The sequence below is a fragment of the Anolis sagrei genome, chromosome 1, assembly GCF_037176765.1.
Source record: "Anolis sagrei isolate rAnoSag1 chromosome 1, rAnoSag1.mat, whole genome shotgun sequence".
NCBI classification, from domain to species: Eukaryota; Metazoa; Chordata; class Lepidosauria; order Squamata; family Dactyloidae; genus Anolis; species Anolis sagrei.
Window position 1 is genome coordinate 252393121 of NC_090021.1, and position 16634 is coordinate 252409754.

General features: G+C 36.9%; 1 protein-coding gene across 7 annotated transcripts in view; it reads right to left on the reverse strand.

The window, feature by feature from the left end:
• The window catches only part of SBF2 (SET binding factor 2), a 265755-nt gene that overhangs the window by 94989 nt on the left and 154132 nt on the right, over window positions 1–16634 (reverse strand). For all 7 annotated transcript variants that reach the window (XM_060767041.2, XM_060767036.2, XM_060767031.2 and 4 more), the window contains exons 8-15: window positions 15697–15805; window positions 13735–13848; window positions 12991–13068; window positions 11335–11448; window positions 10087–10215; window positions 8724–8822; window positions 3146–3350; window positions 1962–2071 (exon numbers count right to left, since the gene is read on the reverse strand). In XM_060767041.2, coding sequence (XP_060623024.2) covers window positions 1962–2071; window positions 3146–3350; window positions 8724–8822; window positions 10087–10215; window positions 11335–11448; window positions 12991–13068; window positions 13735–13848; window positions 15697–15805 — 958 coding nt within the window. The remainder of the gene's footprint in view (window positions 1–1961; window positions 2072–3145; window positions 3351–8723; window positions 8823–10086; window positions 10216–11334; window positions 11449–12990; window positions 13069–13734; window positions 13849–15696; window positions 15806–16634) is intronic.

A 16634-nucleotide genomic window follows, 5' to 3' on the forward strand; every position in this document is an offset into this window, starting at 1 on the left:
AATGCACACCCAAATTTTCAAAATCCCAAAATCCAAAAACGCACTTGCTGCTATGTAATGTGCAGCAGCAAAAAGTGCACTTTTTGTAGTTTGGTCCAAAAAGATGTACATTACAGTTGCTGCCTGCTTAGCCTTTTTTCTTTAAAAAACAAAATTGTTCGAGCAACAAAGCTTCTAGCAATGGAAAGGAAAACCCTGGGTACATCTGTAGAATGGATCCACTTTAATTGCCTTGGTTCCATGCTATGGAATTATGAGGCCACAGTTCTACAATGTCTTGAACCTTCCCTGCCCAAGAATGCTGGTGCTTCACTAAACTACAAATCCCAGAATCCCTTAGCATTGAGCCATGGCCATCACATTATAGGTGAGGTCTCTCAAATAGGAGTTCTAGGTGCTCCTTTAGCAGTTTCTCATTTTGCTTGGGCTCAGCTCTAAGATTACAGTATCAAACAAATCCTCGCACCCTAATTTTGGGGAGAGAATTTAGCCAAAAAAAGGTGAGCATTAGATTTAAGGAAATCTAATAAATAGATTTTCTTAAAAAACAAACTTGCTGTAAATTTATTTTAAAGTTAGTAAATGAGATTTAATTTCTATGTTTTTCATGAATTCGTATTTTATAATTAAACAGTATTTTTTTGCTGAATCCCAAAATGCATACTTCCCGCACCTTTGGACACTTCTCTTTCTGATTAGTTGTTTTTCCAAAGCTTACATTTACAGACATTCCACTTATTTGAAGAGGGGTTGCTCTTTCATCAGCTTGTATGACCTTGGAGACTCACTTGAGACCACTCACATACAGCTTATAAAGCAGTGGTGTTCTTTTTACTTTTCAGCAGCCGACATGCATTTGAAAGCTTTAAAAAAGCTTGGGTTCCACTTTTTAACCAATTATGCTTTCCAACAGCTATGTGTGTGCAATCATTTACCATGATGATGCACAACCTAGAGTACCACGTAAGTAGGGGCCTCCTGTAAATATATCAGAATATAAATTGCAGGGACTTATAGCTTGCTTATCTTGATTGTACCCCTATGTTCTGGAACATGCTGTACAATGACACTAATCAATGACAATTTTCACATTTTAAGGGAAAAAAGGACAGGTCTTTTAATAGGCTTTTGGTAGTTTGATATATACAGGCATAAGTCAAAAGTATTTGTAGTTTGATGCAGTTCTATTTTAATGACTTTCAGCACTCTGCTTAAAGATTAATGAGTAATCATTTCCACATTCAAAATAAAAAGTTAGATAATTTTTTTTAAATAGGTGACACTACCTGACAAAATAATTAAAATGCTTTCAACATAAGGCTGGAATAGATACTATCTATTGTGGTTAATAGTTGCCCAATCATAGTTGGAAAGGTTAGTATATAACTAGCTGTCCTAAAAATGATGTTGAAATGGCTGTCAGGGTGAATATTTCCTTTCCTTTTTCTTTTGTATAAGGTACAAGCCTCTTAATATTTGTGTGTCAGGGAACTAGTTAAATTTATTTATTTACTTCACTTGTATACCGCACTCTCTCAGCCCGTAGGCGACTCAGTGCGGTTTAATCACTGCTTACAATCAAACAGCTACTATTCACACTGAAAATGTATTGGGATTTCTGTCTGTACAATGAAAACCCCTTGAAAAGCACTACTAATACTAATACTTTCCATTTACTAGGATAGGAGAAGAATTATTCCCAGAATAGATAGAAAGAGGCAGACAAAGGGAGAGGCATTCCAGTTTTCATAATTTTAAAGAGGAAGCTGCATACACACCTCGCCTCCACCCCAACTAGCATCTCATTCACTTTTAGCCAGACAATTAATAGTTGGAAAGGACAAGGGATATATGAAAACAGCAACTAGCATCTGACAGGACTGGCAGAGAAGCCAACCACTTGGCTTGCATGAGTTTAACTTGGAAATACTCCTGAAATAGTTTAGCAAAAACTTTATTACCTTTTCTGTCTCCAAAATTTTATTTTCAAATATAAAAGAGATGCAGTTTCTAACAACTTCCAGCCTTTGTGCACTGTTGAAAACTGAGCTTGACTTTTCTACTATGGAAACTAGCAAAGAAAGAAACAGAAACACATGTGAAACAATTTATTCCTTTTTTTAAAGCAACAACATACCATCACTGAGGAGTCATTACATTAGAAACATTCCTACGATGACTCCTAGACTATCTTTGATTTTGCTACATTTGTCCTCATTAGATGCTAGAAATCATTACAGCAAAGCTGTGTGTGTGATATTTAATATCCTGATATGTAGGCTTACTTAAATGGGACTTCTGTTACTTAGGTCTAATATTTTCCCTAGGGAAAACTGTGTATTTCCATTTGTGAAAAACCCAAGATCACAATGTAAAACTCACATTAACTTGACAGGAAATGTACATTAGCAGGAACCTGGCACTTTGCTGATTAATTTTTCTCTGAAAAATCACAGCCATTTTTTTTAGGCATTACAACCATTCGTCTGCAGGAGAGAGATAAGTGGGATATAACTGGAGGCAACTAGAATGCTTCCAATTTCAATGTTAAACATTAAAGAAAAACTGATGCTAAGACAGATATATAAGGAGTTATAACCTATTCCAGCAGAATAGATATAGGAAGAGCATCCACAAACCCTTATTATATGAGTTAAGAGACATCGTAAGTGGAGAAAACTATAAATATTTATAGGGTATTAATTTGTTTTTAAAAAGGCATCTACACAGGATGATACCACCTGTCTGCTAGAACTATTACTTATACAGTGTGGAAAGATGAGGTGGGAGGTTCAATATAAGCCACACTTACATGAAAGTGGGGTACAATAGATTAAAAAACAGAACATGAATTTTAAAATATTCATTTTGATACAGAGACCAGATTTCTTTTTTCCATTTAAATTATTATTTTCTATCACAATATACAGGGCACAAAGACACCTAAATACAGATGATATTTACTGACAGTGCCAGATCTGTTATTTAAATTAATTTCAGCACACTTATTTCAGTCAGTAAAAAACATGGCACCTTCTTTAAAAAATACTTTTTGTCACATTCAAAAATATTTTTCTAGTAAGGAAAAATCAGTCCAAGACAGTGAAATGGTTCTATGTATGAAACATAAGGATGATTCTCATACCAACAGGAGGACCAGCAGGCACAACGCATTTTCTTTCTATGCGAGAAGCAGGTGGCACACTTTGGTTCTTAACTAAACCTTCCTGGATTAAATCTTGAACCTGATTTTCATTAATCTTGGGGAAAGGAAGGACATGAACTCGCAGATGAGATCCTTCTGTTGGCCGTGGAACTTTTTGGAATGCCATGTGAGGATTTGGATTCTCCTGAAATCAAAAAAGAATTCTTTTTATAAAAGCATTTAATTGATTTAATTTAATAATGAGTTATTCTAAGTCCCATTTGTTTCAATGGTTGTACTCTTAATATTGGGTTGAATTCCTTATTTTAATAAGACACACATTTCATTCAAAAAACAATTAAGATAAACAAGTATAAACACCATTGTGCACATTAGTGACAATACATGCAATATAAAAAGTAAAAGGACCAGAAAGAAAGAAAGAAAGAAAGAAAAATAAAAGAAAAAAGCCACATGACAGTATTACTATAATATGATCTCGGATTATATGGTTTTAACAATGTGTTTTAATTCCTATATGGTTTTAAATTTATTTTTAAATTTTATGTTTTAATGCATATGTTTATTTTGTATTGGTTGTTGACATGGCATTGGATTGTTGTTTTTTGTCTCCTGGGGAATCTGAATAACAACTAAGTACTAACAGTAAGAACAGACCATGGAACAACAGATTAGTTCAAGATTGGAAAAGGAGTATGGCAGGGCTGTATACTTTCATCCTACCTATTCAACTTGTACGCAGAACAAATCATGCGATGTGCGGGCTTGACAAATCCAAGGTTGGAGTCAAAATTGTTGGACTAAACATTAACAACCTTAGATATGCAGATGATACCACTTTGACGGCTTAAAGTGAGGAGCCTTTTAACCAAGGTGAAATAAGTTTTTAGTTTTTAATGTTAGATATCTTTTTTTATGTAACAGCAGTGGTGTGTGAAGTAATTGACTAGTATGCATTTATATGTACTTGTAGTTCCACCCCACCAAAAAAAAATTGCACAAAAAATCATAGCTAAATTACTCCCTAAATTTAATTTTCATACTGAAATCAATTAAACAAGTGGATATCTCAGCACAAGAGATTATATAAATTAGTTCTTCAATTTAAAAGAACAGTTGCTGAAAACTGCAGACAATTATGAAGTGAAAGAAAAGAATGGACAATATTCTGCTAAGCTGGCTAACAAGCTTGATCAATTTTTCATGTGTTTAGCTGTTACCTTTATTAGTTTGTTTTTGAAAGATAGAAATTGAAATAAATGACACATTTTATGACTACGCATTAAATTTAATATAACATTGATTAGTTAGCCCATAACCCTTCAACCAATGGCGGTAGATAAAACAGGTGGGTGAATGGGTTCACAGTCTTTCCATGACTCAGTTGCACACGGTAGTGTCATTATGCTCGCACAAAGCTTCTACCATTTAAGGAAATTCCATCACAATCAGTCAAGCATTCGATCCAGCCTTTCAATTCCACTTCAACAACTGTTTGCACAAGCTACTGTACAAACATGTTCATGATGCATTATGACTTCATTATACTAGTATTTGTTTGCATGAATCATTCCATTAATTCCTGGGCAACTCAACTATTATCTGAATAATACCACTTCTGTACTTTTTCTGTTAGCATTGGAATGTTTACAACCTTTACCTTCATGACCAGGGAGGAAATATTCAACCGGGCCAATTATGGGGAAGCACATTACTAAAGTGAAGGGTATCTATGTTCAGACCAGAAGGATGGGCCTTAATTTTTTTTGAAGAGAGCTCCTTTCTATAAGAGCCTACTTGAGAAGTGAGGTATGCTAGAGGGCCCCTTCTCTGTCTCCCACCAGTGAAAGTAATATGCTGTGAAATGACATGATAGTAGGCCTCAGAAGGTATGGCCCCATGGTTCCGGAATATACTCTCCTTGAGGCCTGACTGGCATCAACAATTACCTCATGTTGGAAACAAAATTTTGCCAAATGTTGGTGCCTTACTATCTTGTTAAGCCTTTGGGCCTACTCCATTTGATCAAAACTGATGTGCATAGTTTAAGCTAGTTTAAAACTGTGATAACCTGCAGAATTATTTAATATGCATTTAGGCTCTAGATCATTTAACTAATTTAAATTATTACATTGTTTTTACTGCTTAAATACCATTATAATACTATAATAAATGAATAATCTAGTGAATAGAATGGGTTTGGTCTGCATTAGTAACACTGGGAATAGAATTAGCAGGCAATACCCATTCTGCATCTCTCAGCCTCAGTTGATTTTTTTCTCACCAACCTCCCTTTTAAAATATGCTTTAATACACAGATTGCTTCCTTGACTGGTGAAGACATACTGGACCTTTTTATGGCAGAATCACCTAAATGTTACCAGATCCAGCCTTGTTTTGGAAGTCACAGTCTGTCAGTTTCAGAGTAAGGTGCAGTTACACACACTCCTTTCAAAAATAATTTTTCATGAAATTGCTTACTTCCTTATGGTGTCGATATTCCGACTGTGGCTTTCAGGGTTGGTGTTTTTTTTTTTTTTGGTCTCATGTTTCGGCTTTTCTAGAGAATGCAATTTTTTCTGCCTGTAGCTAATCTTCTTATGTTTACATCTGAGCAATACATACATACCTATAGGCCAAAAGCTAATCCTTTCACTCTGCCCCTTATAGCTGCATCTGAATACTACATATATTTTTACTTTTTGGGGCCTTGCCCCAAAACAGGGTCAGATTTTTAGCCCTGCCCCCATTTTATTTTAAGTTGGATCATAAAAGGCATGTGACAGGTTTGGGCCTGATTCATCAAGTCCTGTAAGAGCCTTTGTGGTACGAACTTACATACATATTTGACTTTTACATATATAGATTTACTTGCCAACATATTTAGAGAGAAATACGTATTTTGTCAGCAACCAAATGTTGACTGAATTATTCATTTATTAGAAATTTTTGTAATCTGAGAGCTATGATTAAGGGCCAGAGAGAAAAATAACTGAATCGGGGGGAAAACCATATGGAAACTGATGAATAGGAAAAAAAATTACATATATACTTGAGTATAAGCCAACCCATATATAACCTAGTTCCCTAATTTTACCCCCCCCCCCCCAAAAAAAAAACCCTGGGAAATTGTATTGACTCGTTTATAAGCCAAAAGTGGGAAATGGTGCAGCTACTAGTAAATTTCAAAAATGAAAGGTTTCTCTGCCTCTTTCCTTCCTTCTTTCATGCTCACTTTGCTTTCTTCTTCTCCTCCTTTTGGCCAGAGGCTGCTCTGTCACTTCTTTTGTTTGTACCAAGGCTCTTCCGGCAGTTTGATTCTCTCCTTCACATAACAAACCATGTCAAACTACACCCCTGCCACATCACTCAGAGGACACACACACCACAGGTTTGCTCACTCGGTCCGGCTCTTCCTGCATCCACAACAGAAAGGCCAGGCCAGGCAGGCAGGGAAGGGAGACAGCAGAGTGGCTGATGAAGAGGAAGGTGAGGGAAGGAGGAGAGCAAAGGTGCCGCCGAGCGTGCCTTTGCTCCCCTCCCCTCCTGCCTTGTGCCCAGGACAGCACAGGCAACACAAAAGAGGAAGAGGGAGAAGGAAAAGAAGAGAAAGGTGAAAGCGAAGAGAAGAAGGAAGAGAAATCAGAAGAGGAAAGATAAGACCGCAATGGACTAATCTGGATGTTTTGAACTGGCAAACTGTTTTTAAATGTAATACTTACAATTGTTTTGTGTGTTTTAATGTATTGTTTTTTGTCATCTAATGACTGACTGCTGACTGACTGTCACAGGCACGATTGGTGGGGACAAGAGAGATGGCCTTCTTGGTGATTGCTCCTCGGCTATGGAACTCCTTTCCCAGTGAGATCAGATTGGCCCCCTCCCTCCTGTCCTTTACAAGGATGGTAAAAACTTGACTGTGAGACCAAGCTTTCGGGACAGTGCAAGAAAACAGCGATACTTTACCAGGCCAATTAGATTAGACGCAGATAATCAAGACAGTTTTTAAGAGTGTACTGAGACAAATGTTTTTAATGTTTATGTATGCATCTAATGATATTATGTCCCAGCATTGAATGTTTGCCATACATGCTGTGCTCTGCCATGAGTCCTCTTTGGGATGAGAAGGGCGGAATATAAATGTTCAAAATAAATAAATAAATAATGAGCCATCCTGAATCCCTCTTCGGAGGTCAGAAGGATGAAATAGAAATGCCTGAAACAAACAAACAAATAAATAAATAAATAAGAGGAGAAAGGAGGAAGAATTGAAAAGAAAGGAGAAGTAAAGGAAGTGAAAGACGAAGAACAGAAAAGGAAGAAGGAGAAAGTAAAGGATGAGGAGGAGGAATAAGGAGAAGATTGAGAAGAACAGGAGCCCCAAAGGGCTGGTCTGAGGCTGGAGCTCTTAAGCCACCTCCCTCCAGCTATTGTCTCCTTGTCCCATGGAGAGAATGGCAAAGAAGGCAGAGGGTGGAAGAGGGAGGTAGATGCACCCTCCTCCCCACTCCCTCTCTCCCTCTCCACCCCTTCTTTGGTGGTGGCACCTCCCCCCCCCCCATGGGCCCTCCACAACTGCCTTTGCGCCCCTCCTCATTCTCAGGCATGTTCCATCAACCAGGAACCCCCTTAGCTGGCTTCCAAATCTCACAAGGCTACAGCTCATAGCTGAAAAGGAAAAGAGAGAGAGAGAGAGAGAGAGCACATTCAGCCGACACTTCAATCCGATGAAGGTGGAGGGAGAGAAGCCAAGAGGGGATGCCTGCTGCTCCCTCTCTGTGCATATTTGGGAAAACAGGTGTTCTCATGCAGGAGAAATGAGCGATGGGGAATGGAAGGGAGGAGGACGAGGACGGATCAAACCCTCACTTGAGTATAAGCCGAGGGGGGCTTTTTCAGCCTGAACATTGTGCTGAAAAGCTCAGCTTATAGTCTAGTGTATACAGTAATGTGCACATATTTTTGTATTGCTCATCTTGTTATACAAAAAATCTTTCCATTCAGTTGATCCCTGTAATCACTGCCATCACCTTCAGCCTCCACCCCATTCCATGTTTTTATAACCTGCTTCAGTAAGAGTATAATTATTATATAACAAATACAAACATGATGTGGCTTGAAATTATGACCAGCACTGCAACATCAATACTAGATTCAGAACTCGGCTTTCTAAGTAGATCATCCTTCATTTGAAAGATAATCTTCATAGCTGAGATTTTAAGGTTCAAATGATTTACAGGCTGGTTATCATTTTTGTTGTCAGATATTATGTGAACGGATGTCAACATTTTATCTCTTATTATAATTCTGCAACTATAACACTTAAGTTTTGACTTTGCTTCAGGATCCACAGTTCCTCTTGATTTGTCTGCTGCAAACTTCACACAGTTTAAATCTGAACCAAAATAATAACAATACCTTGGTCTAAGCTGTGCAGTGAAGTAACTTTAAAGATTCTTAATATACACTGCAAACTAATAATATTTCATTTCAATATCTTTAACTTTAGTGAAAACGTACTCAGTCACATCATAGTTCATGAATGCATTATACTTACATTTTTGAACAGTTGCTCTGCAAGCTCTCTGACATGCTTTAACATTTTTGATGAATTGCTTTCTTCTGATTTAATTCTCTCTACCTCAAATGCTACCAACTACAAAAGAAAATGAAATAAAACAAAATAACTTTCCCAATGATAAAATGCGTAATAAATTGAATTTCCGTGAATGTATTAATATACATATTAATATACATATTCAGGAGCCCTTGTTTCTTTCTTCTTTTTCTGGTAACAACTTTGAGTGGAACTAAGCTCTCTAATTAAGTGCAGACTGAACCCCCATCTCTATCTAGTGTCATCTTCCGAAGGATTATGAAATTTGTCACAAAATAGCCCATTAGATATGCTAAGTTCTTTACAATGTCTGTTTTGAATTATTAATATTATAGCCAAAGCACGACAAAGTTTATTAGTTTTAATGTCTGTGGTACTGCACATTGAGAAAGGAAACAACAAATCCAGGAGTAATAAAATAGAAAATACATACATTTTATAGCACCTGTAAAATCACTTATGAAAGGCATAATATTTTTACAATGTTTGTCTAAGCTGCTTTTGCTACTCAGTTTAACAAGTTCCCATACTGTCATACAGAAACATCTGCTGGATTTTTAAAGAGCAATTATACTGAAATATTTTGAAAGCATTTAAAGAAATCTATAATATGTAGTGCTATTTTTCTTGTTCATGCATACATATTGTGTCCAATTCTTCGTTTTTGTTTTCTAAATCATTACATTGTATTAATTTTTTAAGTTGATTCTTTTAGCACAGTGGTTCCCAACTTGTGGTCTATGGACCACTAGTGGTCCGCAAGAACTAAAAGATGGTCTGCAGCCTCACCGTTACTACCCCATTGCAACGAGAGCGTCTGGTCTCATGAAACCATCTTATAGTGCCGAGGCTGATTAAATATGGTTTTCTGTGGGTGAGCAGATGGTGGCATATGTTCTGTATCAGAAACTAAAGCTGATGTGGTCTATCCAATGCAATTTTCTAAATCAGCACCCCAGATAACCAAACCAAATCTAAAGTTGACAAAAAAAAAAAACTAAACAATTCATAACCCTTTTGGTACTAATGTTGGAGAGTGGTCCCTGGTCAAAATGGTCTCTGGTCCACAAAAGGCTTGGAACCACTGTTTTAGCACAATAATTCTCTATGTTTTTAATAAATCAATTAAATACAAAAGTTTTGTCTATTCTGAATAGGTGCTTCAGTTTTAATTCATTCTCTTGATAATTAATAGTAAAGATATTTCACAATAATAGTCTGCATAGCAGCTTTAATTTTTAACAGAAAACAGTGACAGAAATATAAGTACACAAATATGTGTGTAATAAATAAGTCATTCTACCTCATCAAAGAGATCACAGGATCGGTATGGAGGGCCTCTCTCTGACACAAAACCAGCAAATGCCATTCCATTCAGAACTTTGGTAAGGAAATCATTTTCAATCAGACCCCGCTGGCCCAGGAAGGCTGCCTACAAAAGGAAGTAAATCTAAGCTAGTGAAATATATATTTTTCCTATCAACACCAGCAAGTCTCAAAAAGTAAAAAAGAATGGATAAAATAGAATGTGAAATAGAAAGGGAAAGAATGAGTATCCACTTCTTTTAATAAAAGCAAGTACCATAACATCAAGTTATTGTAAACAGAAACCATTCCACACTTGTGAATTCCAAATATATTCGGAATGCTTTCAGAAGTCTGTTTTCTTTCAGCAAACAAAAATTATGTAAGGTAAGATGCAAAATAATTATGTACTATATTTATTTAATAGCTGTGAGGCAAAAAAAAAAAACCTAACCAATATCAAGTTATAAATATTTAAGTTTTCAATTGGATGTCTCAGTCTATTACCATACAGTGTCATTTGCATTTTAGCCCTCTTATATTTGTGCCTTCTTTTTACATTTTCCTGTATGGTTTCAGATCTTGACATGAAACAAATGAATATGGCATATGAAATGGACTTCAGTTGGAAGGCCAAGAATTTTTTCTGTCCAAAAACAATTTGACAGTTGAATTTTTTCTTTCACCCTTAAGCCTAGCTGAGGTCAGAACCAATTTCCCCCAATGGTCAAATAGAAACTCCTAACCTTTGTTTATTCTTCCACATGGAACACATTTTGGCTAACTTGAATGAAACATCTGGATTATTTTATAAAACTATTCATTGTATTGCGAATTAACTTCTAACATGGTGTACACTATTTACTCCTAGTCTTTGCCAATAGCACACTATTATCCACTGGATGATGAATGAGGGCTATTAACATGAGTAGGAAGTCTACTTTAAGGAAAATATGATGATAACAGCAAATTCTTCAGTCCTGATTTCAATTTGCAGAATTTCCACTTTCTTAATTGAAAATGTTGCAAATTATTTGTCAATAGTGGCATGCTATTGTGAAGAAAAGGAAGCAGAGAAAAAACATGTAAGCTAAAGCAAATACAACAGTCCCCTCTAAAAAATTTAAACCAATTATCACCTGCATAATGACAATGTACGTAGCATTATTGCTCTAAGCAATATCAGATTGTATATATGTTATTCTTTTAAAAACATAAAAAGTAATAACTTCAGCTTTGCTTTTACCTTGTGGAAATTTATGACAGGTTCTGCATGAATCCTGATTAGTTGAAGACAAGATCTATATCCTTGAAAAAGCTGGGCAAAAAGCCTCAGGAAGACTCCTCTCACCTCTTTATCCTAAGAACGATAAGCAAACTGAGTGACATTTTAAAAGATAAGTTAGATGGAAATGTTCAGAGAAATATTTTTCCTTTTGCGTACAATTTCTTGAGAACTGGATTTTGAATTAAAAGCAAAATATAAATGTATTTCATATTAATTTAAATACTTATAATAATATTAATACTACTAGTAGTAATAATAGACACAGGTGGAAATAATCATGGAAGATAACGTTTTCAGAAGTGAATCTTATTCATTTGGGGTAAGTATTGAAAAGTTAAAGATTTATTTTTTATGAATAATTCTAATTTCTCAAGTTTAATCCAAAACCCCATCACTGCTGCCACCACAGATTAGGGCATATTGTGCCAAGAGGGAGGTTGCTACCAACATTCTCAGACTTGGCCAAGTGGCTATAGTCCTGGGAAAAAGTCTCACAATGGCCAGAAATCATGCCCATCATAACACTTCAGTCATGATTACTTCATTTAATTTTTTAAAAAATTCTCCCAGGATGGGATCCAAGCTTACAGGGTATCAGCTAAAAATTCACATGAAGTCTTGCAACATCATAAACTTCATATTTGCCTGCAATTTTCATGAACTTATAGCAAGGGTTTTTAGTTACTTTTTGTTATTGCTTTTTTGATAAAACTTAGGGGGGAAAGGCCAGCAATACAATCTCTATGCCACCTCCACCTTTTTCTACTAGATTTGCAAAAGTGGGGTATATAAGGCATGTCGGAGCTGTGACTGAAATTACTTCAGTACAAAGGAATCAAACTCAGTTGTGTCGTCAACATCAGCTTTCAGACCTAGGAGTTATACAGTTATTTCATGTCCTACTTTTTAAAGAACAGGCCTCAGTTTGAAGGCATTCTGTATTTGAAGGGCTGCTCATTCAAGCAGCTGGTAAAAGAAAAAAAAAGAGTACTGTGGCTTCTAAACACATAGGCAGCAGACTGAGAAGGCACACAGGTCACCTAGCTACAGTTTTTCACCTAATGGAACAAGATATTTTACTTCAATTACAATTATAGTAATTATTTCAATTACAATTATAGTAATTATTTGCATGAATACATAAAATAGCATATGCAAATTTGTTTCTTCTTTTTTTCAGAAAGATGTATGTGATTTCCTTCAGCTGTAGTACTGCCAACACTAGCAAAGAGTTATAAGGCTGCAAAAATTTGTATGATTGATCTTGAGTCTTGCTGTAACTACGGCTCTGTTCTGCTCTGCTAACGCAGCACAGAATCTAGCATTTCAGCTACTCAGGGACATGTTCCATAAAAATTCATGACTCAGTTTGGCATGGTCCAGATCATTCACTGTCTTAAGGAGTCTGCAAAATTGTAAATATGATGTGGCACATTACACTCTCATGAAGTTTCAACTTAATCACATTTTTGCCATTAAAAACATTCAAAGAAAGTTTAGCATTAAAAATATTTGGAAAGAACACAGAGAAGAGATCAGAAATATGGATTCATTCACTGAAGTGTAAGGGAAAACATTTTCCCTATTTATTAAGTTCAAACTAATATGTCTTACCAACATTTTGGATTGTGACAAAGCTGTTCGAGGAGGAGGAAATGCATAATCTGCTGTTTCTAAATCTGGATGTAAAACCTACAATTTCAAGAACAACATTTCAAATCACTCTGTTGGCAATATTATTTTAGGTTTATTTTTCTGAACTACAAGTTAACATATTTCAAATCAAAGTGGCAAATGTTTGGACTTTGTTTAGCCCCTTATTGATTCCTTTTATGATAATAAAAAGACAGTACTCTGACTTCAAAGAAACAGACACAAAGATGCAAAATAATGCCCAGCTAACATGGGATGCTAACTTGACAATAAAACAAGTATCTGTCTAATAAAACTGGAAAGGGAAAGCAGGGCAAACACAGTCAAAATTGTATGACAAAAGGTATATAACAAACAGAAGTTTCCTTTACAACTTCATGGAAAACAGAGGTGAGTTTTATTTTGCTTACATTTATGCTTTGATTTATATTTGCTTGGCTACAGATGGAAAATATTTTGTCTATTTTTGTTTAACACTATCTTCTACTGATGTAAAACCTAAGAAAACAAATAAAAGCAATATGATTCTAAATGCCTCCAAAACCTCTCTTTCTTACAAATGACAGGGATAAAATGTTATTTTTAAATTAAATGGATTTTGGTGATGGAAAGGTATTTCCAGTAATACGAATAGTTCTTATTAAAACAGACAAAAGCTTTACATTCTTTATTGGTAACTATCTATGATAAAGCAATCAGACTTACAAGAGACAAAGCAGTCTGAGTCTGATGAAGAAGTGGTTCTGGGAGAGGAGACAAATGAATGCATTCAGGAATTTTTATTGTACCGCCATCCAGGTCTGCTATGATTACATCCAACTGAAAGATACAGGGAAAATGAACCATTTATATAACATTTGACATTATGAATGCAAATACAACAAGCATTTTGGAACGGCAATAAAAATGCCATTTGGGAATACACCTGGTGATTACTGAAAAACGTAGCAGATGACAATTTTTTGAGGAAATTCAATTGCAAGTAATATGTAAGTAATAAATAATAAAGAAATTTATTTATTTATTTATTTATGATATTTATAGCCCGCCTTTCTCAGCCATATAGTGACTCAAGGCGGGTTACAGATTGGCACAATTCGATGGCAGGCATTCATAAAAGTGCCATTAAAAACAATCAACATTACAATATAAAAATAAATAAAAACTGTTAAAACATATAATAATCTGTGTCATCCTGTTAAAAACGTTATCCAGTAACATTGTCTGGCCATTCCATGTTCATTGTTCATAGTTTCGTGTTATCTATTCGCTGCATTCTCAAAAGCTTGCTCAAAGAGCCAGGTCTTTACTTTTTTTCAGAAAATCAGGAGGGAGAAGGCCGATCTAATATCCCTGGGAAGGGAGTTCCATAGCCACCACTGAGAAGGCCCTGTCCTTCGTCTCTGCCAATCGCACTTGTGAGGCAGGCGGGATTGAGAGCAGGGCCTCCCCAGACGATCTTAAGCTCCTCGATGGTTCATAGGAGGAGATACGTTTGGACAGGTAAGCTGGGCCGGAATCGTTTAGGGCTTTATAGGCTAAAGCCAGCACTTTCAATTGTGCTCGGTAGCAAATTGGCAGCCAATGGAGCCATGGTCCCGTTAGTAACCTGGCTACTGCCCGTTGGACCATTTGAATCTTCTGAACAAACTCCAAAGGCAACCCCAGTAATCTATTCGGGATGTAACAAGAGCGTGGACCACCGTGGCCAAGTCAGACTTCCCAAGGTATGGGCACAGTTGGTGCGCAAGTTTTAACTGTGTAAATGCTTAGAATGTATTATCTTCACATTTCTACATTTATTTATAAGAGTACAAAATTTATGGAATATCAGTACTGCAATAGCTTGTCAATCATATTTGCTTCTACGTCCAGAGATGCTTTTCCATTCCATTGCATATCTTTACTAGTGCTCCCATTTTCCATGTTGTGGCCTTTATTCACACACACACACACATATATACATTGACTATATCCTTTACATAGGTTTCTGTTGATATTTGCTTTACTCACTTATCATTATTATGTGTATTATTATATACCACAATTCAAAGTGCTGGTGTTAACCTATAAAGCCCTAAACGACTCCGGCCCTGTTTACCTCTCCGAACGTATTCTCCCCTACGAACCATCAAGACCACTAAGATCGTCTGGAGGGGCCCTGCTCTCGGTCCCTCCGCCTGCACAAGCACGGCTGGTGGGGACGAGGGACAGGGCCTTCTCGATGGTGGCCCCTCGACTTTGGAACTCCCTGCCATTAGAGATCAGAACTGCCCCCTCCCTCATGACGTTCAGGAAACTAACAAAGACCTGGTTGTGGAACACGGCATTTGACAACTGATTTAATTCTTTGCCCACATGAAAGGAGGATGATGAATGGGATTGTGATGGTGTTGGACGAGTTGGCTCTTTTAACTGTGACGATAATGTTTTAACGTATATAGTGCTGATATTTTAACCGTGTAATGAAGTGGCATTGTGTTGTTATTGTATATTTTTTGTATGTTAACACATGTTGTGAACCGGTCCGAATCCCTCTTTGAAGGTGAGAGGGTCGGTATATAAAACCTCGAAATAAATAAATAAATAAATACCAATATTTTATACTTAACAATTGCTCTTTACTTTAACCTTAAGCATGGATAACAACTAGTTGAATATACTTACAAGTTCATGAATCTCATTACAGAAGACTGAATGTACACCAATAATAAAAGGTGTGGGTGAACTGAGAACTTCAAGAAGCTGTGCAGGGAGAATTGGAATATATGGGTAACTGGGGGGAAAGTGAAAACAAAAATAAGTGTAGTCAGTTTATCTTGTAGAATACCAAGATTTCCATTGAATTGCTTCTAGTCTTTTCTCACAGACTCACTCCTATCATTTTGTTACCATTTGCACTGAGAAGCTGAAGCATATTTATAGTTCTGGACATTTTATCTTTTGTATACTTAAAACACACATATTTTCCCTGTCTACAAAAATACACATATGTGCATATTATTTTGAAGGCTAAATACCATATATACTCGACTATAAGCTGAGTTTTTCAGCCCTTTTTGAGGCTGAAAAACCTCCCCTTGGCTTATATCGGGTGAGGGTCCCGGCAGGCAGGCATGGGGCTGAAAGAAGAGCTCTTGTCCCATGCCTTCCCACCAGGATCCTCACCTCTCCTCCTCCTCCCCCTGAACGCCTTTCCCTCCTCCGAGCCTGGAGGGGAGGGAAAGGTGCACACCTTTCTCTCCTCCGAGCCCCACGCACAGCTTTCCCACCGCCGCACATGACCCAAGGGAGGAGAACAAGGCCATGGAAAACCCTGTCGCCGTGGCTTCATCCTCCTCTGCCACTGAGGAAGACTCATGCGGTGCGAGGGGGGAGGACGGAAGGGGGCTGGAGTAGATGGCCCTAGGGGTCTCTTTCAACTCTCTTTAGTGTTATTGTTGTTGTTTAGTGTTGTTGTTGTTTTTATTGAGGCTAAGTGGCTATCTGACTAAGGTGCTTTGATTGTGCTTTTCCTGCATGAGGGCAGAAGGGGGTTGGACTAGATGGCCCAAGAGGTCTCTTCCAACTCTTTATTAGTATTGTTGTTATTGTTGTTGTTGAGA